Source organism: Hordeum vulgare, chromosome 6H, assembly GCF_904849725.1.
Source record: "Hordeum vulgare subsp. vulgare chromosome 6H, MorexV3_pseudomolecules_assembly, whole genome shotgun sequence".
NCBI lineage: Eukaryota > Viridiplantae > Streptophyta > Magnoliopsida > Poales > Poaceae > Hordeum > Hordeum vulgare.
In genome coordinates, this window is record NC_058523.1 from 540,590,150 (window position 1) to 540,598,700 (window position 8,551).

Genomic DNA, 8,551 nt, shown 5'->3' on the forward strand with positions numbered 1-8,551 from the left:
CCCACGCGAAGCCGCCGCGTGCGCTGCGCCCCGGACACGTGGAAGGCGGGCGACGCCGCGCGCTGCATGCATGGCTGCATCTCCAGCCGGGGACAGGGGGTCCCTCGCTGACCTCTTCAGCAAACTTCCTATCTCGACTCTCCTCTCGCGGCGGCGGCGGCGGCGGCAGATCAGGCGGCGGGCGCCGGACGTGAGGTGCCCATTTCATCTCCGTCCCCGAGCCTGCAGCGCCTCTCTCCTCTCGGTGGTCTCTCGTCGAACGGCGGCCGAGCTGCGGCGGCCTGAGGGGTGACTTTGACGGCAAACCGGAGCAGTTCCTGCGGCGGTGCCACCGGTTCCTTACTGATCCCATCGTGGCCGCGGTGAGCTCCCCGGAGCTGTCTGTCAGGTTCTTCCTAGGTAAAACTTTACTTCCCTTTCTCGATGTGCTCTGTTTTTCCTTCTACAGATGTCAATACTCTGCATCTCATTGTGTTATCATTTCTTCTTCTCTGGGCAGTGCGCAAAAGGCTGTCAAGCCCGTCAAATTGCAATTGCTCCGATGCATAAAAGGCATGCTATATCTTGACATCCTACCAGCTCATGAATGAATGGAAGGAAGCGGCTACGCAAGGTTCGAAAGAAAAAATGAGCCAGATTCGCGGTGAAATTAGAAGCAATCAAGCGACCCAGGATCCAGGTTTGTTTCCCTTGTCTTCCTCTCCCTCTCTGCGGTTTTGGCGTGTTTGATTTTAAGGGATTGTGTATCGTGAATTTGGATCTGGCTGGGGATAATGGAGGGGGAGAGGGTGCGGTTTGGATGTGCCGGATGCAGTGACGGAGCTAGCTTCCGTCGACCCCGGTCAGCTGCCGGGGCTGAGCCAAGGATACACTGAAAACAAGCAGTTCGTGATAGATTTAGGCCCCCTTTGTTTGGACTATAAATTCCTGACAGTCAGCTATGGCTTGGATTCTAGAGAATCAGCTATGGTTGTGGATTTTTGGAATCAAAAACTGACTGTTTGTTTACTCAACTGTAGAAGAATTATATTAGTTCGCAAACTTTATAATACTGGTTTCGCATGCCAAATGTCTATACTCGTTCCGTTTCCAACTCTTTTTATAATGCTTTACTTTTTATACTGGTTTCGCATGCCAAATATTGTCTTCCTGCTTACCCTTTCCCCCCATACTTGTTGATGTAGAACCCTATATATATAAAACAGAGGCAATATTAAAGGCAATGCACTAAGTTTGTTTTCTTTTAACAGAAAAAAAAGTAAAGAAGTTGGGAGTTAATATCAGCTTAATGATTCTATACCAGAGTCCTAAGATTTCTGTCCATATTTGCTAGACACCTATACACCTATACGTATCAGAACCACTCATTTGGAGGCAATGCATACAGTTGTTTTTTATTTTAGCAGAAAAACAGTAATGTTGAAAAAAGGAACAAACCCAACGGTTCATCATCAGCTATCGGAGGCGACTGGAAGAACATGAATCGCTCAGGCTCCTTGGCTGAATCTGTTGCTTCAGCTGTGTCAAGGACATATCTTCATTAATATGAACAAGCAAATACCAATTACGGTTGGAAAGAATTGTTCATCATGCCAGAAGGGGACACATATACAATGCATGTAGTAGAAGGAGTGCGAGGAAATAAATACTATGATAAGTAAATATTGATGGGCACAACAAGACAAAGAAAGCAAGATACATTGGGTCAGCTGGGAAAAACTAATAAATACCTATATACCTTCAATCTTGCTATGCTGGCGAAACAAGGATGGCGACTGCTTACAAATGCAAACTCAAAGCTGTTTTACTATAAAGGCAAGATACTATCCTAATTCATTTGTTTTACAAGTTGAGTACCATAATGGAATTTCATATGCTTGTCGTAGTGTACTCAAAGGGATTGAGCTGCTAAAGCAAGCCATTATTAAAAGAGTTGGAAACGGAACGAGTATAGACGTTTGGCAGGCGAAACCAGTATTATAAAGTGTGTGAACTAATATGATTTTTCTACAGCTGAGTAAACAAACAGTCAGTTTTTTATTCCCAAAATCCACAGCCACAGTTGATTCTCTAGAATCCAAGCCATAGCTGATTGCCAGAAATTTGTAGCCCAAACAAGGGGGCCTAAATCTTTCACGAACTGCTTGTTTTCAGTGTATCCTTGGCTCTGCCCGGGCAGCTGACCGGGGTCGACGGGAGCTAGCTCCGCCACTGCACCCGGCACACCCAAACCGCACCCTCTCCCCCTCCATTATCCCCAGCCAGATCCAAACTCACGATACACGATCCCTCAAAATCAAACACGCCAAAACCGCAGGGAGGGAGAGGAAGACAAGGGGAACAAACCTGGATCCTGGGTCGCTTGATTGCTTCTAATTTCACCGCAAATATGGCTCCTCTTTTCTTTCGAGCCTTGCGCAACCGCTTCCTCCCATTCATTCGTGAGCTGGTAGGATGCCAAGATATAGCACGTCTTTTGTCCATCGGAGCAATTGCGATTTGATGGGCTTGACAGTCTTTTGCGCATTGCCCGAGAGGAGAGAAGAAGAGGGAGCTTCATTGATATCATGCGAGTCTGCGAGGCGACTTCAACACTCCACCCTCTGCCGAGAGGAGAGAGACGAAGACCAGCCATCCATCCACCCGTCCATTAAATGCTCACGCGGGCAGAAATATTAAAACCATTCTCTCCTACTCGCCCCCACCACCTACCACCCGTACGAGTCGCTCACTCACTCACTGCCATGACCAGATCGATGCAGAATATAGCTGATCGAAGGTGGATGCACTCACTCACTGCTTATGCCTTGTGTGTGCTGTTATTTGTGTCAAGGTCTGCCGGATCTAGCACTAGTTTTTATAGAGGTAGATAGGCGTGGGAATTGTTTGGGGTCCTAGCTGGACTCGACTACACAGCACGTGGTTACCATGCTTGCTCACCTGGGCTAGCAGTCGCCACCAAACCCGATATATTCTTCGGCCCTGTTTGGATGCATGAGTTAGAGTTAGAGTTGGTTAGATTGGACCAATCTAACCCTAAAACATCCAAACAGGGAGGGTTAGAGTTGGTTAGATGCATCTAACCCACCCAAAAAACTAACTCATCCAAGAGGTGCTTATTTGGGTTAGAGTTGGGTTGGGCCCACAAAAAGTTACTTTTCTCTTTACCTCCACCACACCAAATCCTTGATAAAGGAGCCAAATGATTGGAAAAGGTGCATTTATTGTCAATCTAACCCTTCCATCCAAACACCTCTTTGGTTAGAGTTAGTTTAGGGTTAGTCCAGGGTTAGAATCTAACTCTAAACTCTAACCGAGTTAGAGTATCCAAACAGGGCCTTCGTGTCGCCATTGTCTTCTCCGAGCCCCGAGACACGCTAGCGGACAGCAGGGAGGCAGCTGGTTCCACTCTCACCGAGCAAGTGGGGTCCACCACTAAAACGCCATGGTTCATGGCGTTTGCCGCCTGGGTAGCAACGCCAGAGCCACTGGCGTTTCTATGTGGGCTGCAACGCGAGCTAGTTAGGCGTGTAAATGTGGAGCAGAAACGCCGGCGTTTCTACGTGCAGCAGCAACGCCACGGGTTATGACGTTTCTAAAAGGGTCAAATCATGAAATAGTTTCGTACAGAGTTCATTTTGTGCTGTAGTTTCAGATTAAGATCAGAACAGTGAAAAAGTCCTCATTTCTTCTGGACCGAAACCTCATATCATATCGTTATACATACATGCCTGTTGATGACTGATTCACTGCAATTTGGCACAAATCCACCTATCCATTCGTTCAGCAAATCAGATATAACATAAACCTGGGCAGCAATGGGGCAGTCAGAATCAGTTTATAAGTTTCTCTCCTCGTGCATTTTTCAGATAACAAATTCTTTATCTGAGAGCAGAGTGTCCGATCAAGTTGAATTTTCTTTCAGGGATCAGTGAACGTGGGATGAGCTGATGACATCGAATGAATCCTCTAGCTTCCAGGGGTTCTACAGGAACCTCCACACACCCGCGGTGCTCATCGGAGCCGGGTTCGTGCTCGTCGCGCTGCTCATCTCGCTCTGGCTTATACTGCAGCACCTTAGATCGTACAGAAACCCTGCGGTGAGTGGCGGGTTCATGTCGCAGTGTCCCCTCTTTCTGTTGGTGGACCAAATATCTCCAGCGTAGTCAATGTTTATAACTTTGGCATTGTTCTCCTGACTGAACAAATTTATCTCGACGAGGGTTCTGCAGGAGCAGAAGTGGATCATAGCTGTCCTTTTTATGGTGCCTGTATACGCGTCTGAATCTGTAAGTTTGAGCCCAGACTTGTTGGAATTGGTTGAATAACTGTTGGGGTACAATGCAGCAACCAGTAGATGTGTAAAAGCAAGCAAAATGTGAATGCTGGAATGCTGAATGTGCTATGGAATTGCTGGCTTCAGAAAAATAGCTACTATCATTTTCATATCAAAATGTTGGAAGTGTTAAAAACGATCAGTTATATAATAGAATCATGAACTTGTAAGAAGAAACACCGTACTATCATGGTTTCTTTGAGCATTTTATTTTTGCCTGCCTGAAGATTTTGTTCCATTTTTTATTGAAATGTTGACCTGTATGGTTATCCCATTTTTGATATTTGATTTCTTTTCCCCAGATAATATCGCTGTACCATTCGGAATTCTCCTTGGCCTGTGATATATTGCGGAATTGTTATGAAGCATTTGCTTTGTATGCCTTTGGACGATACTTGGTTGCATGCCTGGGTAATCTTATTTTCTTCTATATGACCACAGGAATGGACCCAATAATATGTGAGAATTAAATTTTCCATAATTAACAGCGGTAAATTGCATGGACATTGCGTCCTATTTTCATATTTATACATGTTTACAGTCTTATGGAGCAAATTTTGGCTAATTAAATATATTCAAAATTAACTCCATCACCTCTCTGATCCTGTTGTCAAAATTCATGATACCTTACTGTATTAAGAATTTGGGAAGTTGAAATCTTAACTCTTTTAGGGGGAGAACGGCAGGTTGTTGGCCTGCTTGAAAAGGAAAGAATGGAAGAGCTAAGTGAACAGTTGCTTGAGAGTCAAGAGAAGGCAAAATATCGTAATCACAGTAGACTGCGTGACTTCTTTTGCGATCCTAATGCACTGGGGCAGAGCTTATACACAATTATAAAATTCGGCCTTGTGCAATATGTAAGTAGTACATTTTGGAATGTTCTCACCTGAAACTGGTCAATGACGAGTTGACGACGTGGATGATATATCCTTCCTCAACACCATTTCAGATGATTCTAAAGACATTATGTGCTTTCCTGGCATTCGTCTTGGAGCTTTTTGGAGCATATGGAGATGGTGAATTCAAGTGGAACTATGGGTAACTATCTCATTTTTTTTCTTTCTCGTTTTGATATCTAAAATGGTGAGATGTCTGAATTTATGAAATGGGAGAGAAGTTCAATTCGTTTTCGCTAAAAGCATGTCATGTTGTAATACGCAGATACCCTTACATCGCTCTTGTCATAAATTTCAGCCAGACATGGGCACTGTACTGTCTGGTGAAATTTTACAATGCAACACATGAAAGGCTACAGGCAATAAGGCCGCTAGCCAAGTTCATAAGTTTTAAGGCCATTGTATTCGCCACTTGGTGGCAGGGAATCGGAATCACCATCATCTGCCATACGGGGCTCGTGCCAAAGGAGGGCAAGGTGCAAAATGGGATTCAAGACTTCCTGATTTGTATTGAGGTAAATAGGTAAATCTTTTGAGTTGATTGAGAGCCATGTTAATCTTTTATGCAGTAAAGCGAAATTGCTTTGTCTTAGATGGCTATCGCAGCCATCGCACATGCATTTGTCTTCGGCGTGGAGCCGTACCAGCACATCCCAGTCCAGGACAGCGAGCACGGGGAGGTGACCCGTGAGGAAAGTAAAATGGAGGTGAAGGTGGATGTCGATAACAACAGCAATGCGGTGCCGGCCACCATGGAGCAGAAAGAGACAAATGTCAAGACTCCAGGAACAAGCATTAGAGAGAGCGTCGAGGATGTCGTCCTCGGTGGTGGACACCATGTAAAGTGCTTGACATGTGTCAGAATTTCGGTAGGTTGCAGAGCCTGAATTATCTGGGTTTTCTGACTGGTTACTTGCTTCTTCTTGCGTAGGTTGTCAAGGATGTGGCCCTAACCATCTCGCAGGCGATGGAGCCCGTGGAGAAAGGCGTTGGGAAGATCCAGGAGACCTTTCATCACGTGTCGCTGAAACCAGGGGACAAGAAGAAACCCGACATCGAGGTGGAGGAGCATGTCACCGAGAATGTGGTGGACAACGGTGAAGCTGTTGCAGTCGATGCGGAGGTGGAAGTTGAAACAAGGGTAGAGGACAAGAACGATAGTGATGGATCTACGGAGAGCTCGAAATCGAAAGAATAGAAGGCATGCAAGAGCAACTGGTTCTTAAGAACATGGTACACTCGTGCATTTCCAGAAAGAAAACTGTAAATAAAACTAGTGCATCTCTACACTTACCATGATATGATGAAGTTTTAAACTGAAAATCTTTTCTATCAAGGACTTAACCGTAGCTTCTCCATTGTCATTGGGACGTTGCCGAAACCGAGTGTCAAGCCATTCATATGTTTCTTTGGTTTCTGCTTTCCCTGGAGTGCGGCATTTGTATGCTCGAGCTCCAATAAACTCATCTTTTTGTTAAAAAATCAAAAGGCACATTTAGAAGTTTTAAAGAAATTTGAAAACAATTCTACATGTTCATATGGATATATACTAGTATATGTTTATAATTTTCATGGGATATATTAGCATGTGAGCTGCACAAAAAAGATTAAATTGCTGACCACACACTGTTCACTGTTTTAAACATGATTTTTGCCCTTTTTTAGCGTGCGTGTCGGTATGTTTCATCATGAAAATTTATACGCGTTTAGTATACATACATTTGAACAGGCGTGATTTTTTTTCAGATTTTTTTGTAACTTTGAAATATGACTTCTGTTTTTCTTTTTCCTTTTTTGAGAAAACAGGATCACTGGTACTCAAGCTCAAAAAGGTGTCATTGCTTCTTCCCCTGCCCAAAGTTTCTTTGATCATAGATATTCTCTCAACTTCCTTTCAAGATAATGTAATGTAGTTCTATCAAATTAACCCATAGCTTAGCCCCACAAAAAATAATCCATAGCTTCCAAAGGATTTTAATATTAAGAGAGAAGTTCATATGACAACCTCAAACTAACACTAAAGTCTAAAACACAACACTGAACTGCGGAACCGTCTAGTTTACAACCCTCAGTTTTCAAAACCGGACGAAAAAACAACTCTTGGCTGGTTTTTGATTGTTTTTTACCGGTTTTGACCAGTCAACTTCCCAGCCAACACCAATTCATACACCAATTCAACATGCTCCTGAATTTGAAATAAGTTTGTATTTTGTTACTCATTGAGCACAAGTTCTTAGACACTTTCGCAGATTGAATATAAGGGTTGTGAATATTAAGAGAGAATTTTTAGGGTTTTGGCTCTGAATTTGAATTTCTCTCTTGTGTTTTTGTACTTCAAAAATCTCGTTGAAAATTTCCCAGATATAATATAAGTGTTGTGAGAATTTTTCAGAATTGTTTTAGATTTTTCTGGAAAGTTTTTGTTTTCGGTCCAAATTGACCCAAAATGACTCAAATTTGATTTTTTTTCTCTCTATTTTTCATACTTGGCAGAATTATTGAAACTTTCCCAAATTGAAGATAAGGGTTGTGTGGGTTTGTTAGAAAACATTTAAAGTTTTCTGGATGATTTCTAGGTGCCCAGAATGTTTTCACACAACCCTTTAAAAAAGGTTTTCAGAAAAAACAGGAAAAAAGTCTCGAAAAACCAGAAAACCCCTCTGTATTCAATCTGCGAAAATTTCAAGAAGTTTTGCCAAATGGATAAAAAAACAAGCATATTTTCAATTCAGGAGCATGGTGACGTGGCGCATGAGTTGGCGCTGACTAGGAGATTGACTGGTCAAAACCAGTCAAGAACCACCCAGGGTCGATTTTTGTCTGGTTTTAAAAGTCGAGGGCTATAAACTACTTCCTCCGTTCTTAAATATAAGTCTTTTTTAGAGATTTTATCAAGAGACTATATACAAATGTATATAGATATATTTTAGAGTATAGATTCACTCAGTTAGTCTTATAATGAAATCTGTAAAAAAAACTTATATTTAGGAATGAAGGGAGTAGAGGGTATCATAGTTCAAGGTTGTGTTTTAGACTTTTTGGTGGTAGTTTCTAGTTTGAGGTTGTACAAGACCAGGAAACGCCGACCACCGTACGTACGACTTACATGCAAAACGCTACCAAACTTGGGCGGCACATGCAAGAAAGGCACGAGGAAGGAAATGAAGGAATGCAACCAAAGCCACTCTCGGAAGGACGGCGGCGGGCCGACCGGCGGCCGCGAGCCCGCGAAACACCGGCCGACCACGCCACACGCGTAGGCCCTCGCCTAGACAAGCAACGGGCAATGCTTTGGCTTGCTCCGCTGGCAAAGCAACTC

At 43.5% G+C, this 8,551-nt stretch overlaps 1 protein-coding gene across 4 annotated transcripts; it reads left to right on the forward strand.

Moving 5' to 3' along the window:
• The first annotated feature begins 115 nt into the window (after window positions 1-115).
• On the forward strand, window positions 116-6,555 carry LOC123404831 (protein LAZ1 homolog 2). 4 transcript variants are annotated; one of them, XM_045098776.1, is made up of 10 exons: window positions 116-399; window positions 500-679; window positions 3,926-4,100; window positions 4,233-4,289; window positions 4,639-4,747; window positions 5,009-5,193; window positions 5,286-5,374; window positions 5,498-5,747; window positions 5,826-6,071; window positions 6,164-6,555. In XM_045098776.1, exons 3-10 carry the CDS (start codon window positions 3,951-3,953, stop codon window positions 6,428-6,430), a joined length of 1,353 nt encoding a protein of 450 aa, XP_044954711.1. In that variant the 5' UTR covers window positions 116-399; window positions 500-679; window positions 3,926-3,950; the 3' UTR covers window positions 6,431-6,555. The 4 variants fall into 4 exon arrangements, with proteins under 4 accessions (XP_044954711.1, XP_044954714.1, XP_044954713.1 ...); XM_045098779.1 differs by lacking the exon at window positions 500-679 and having other exon boundaries at window positions 126-399; XM_045098778.1 differs by lacking the exon at window positions 116-399 and having other exon boundaries at window positions 408-679.
• Window positions 6,556-8,551: the final 1,996 nt, after the last annotated feature.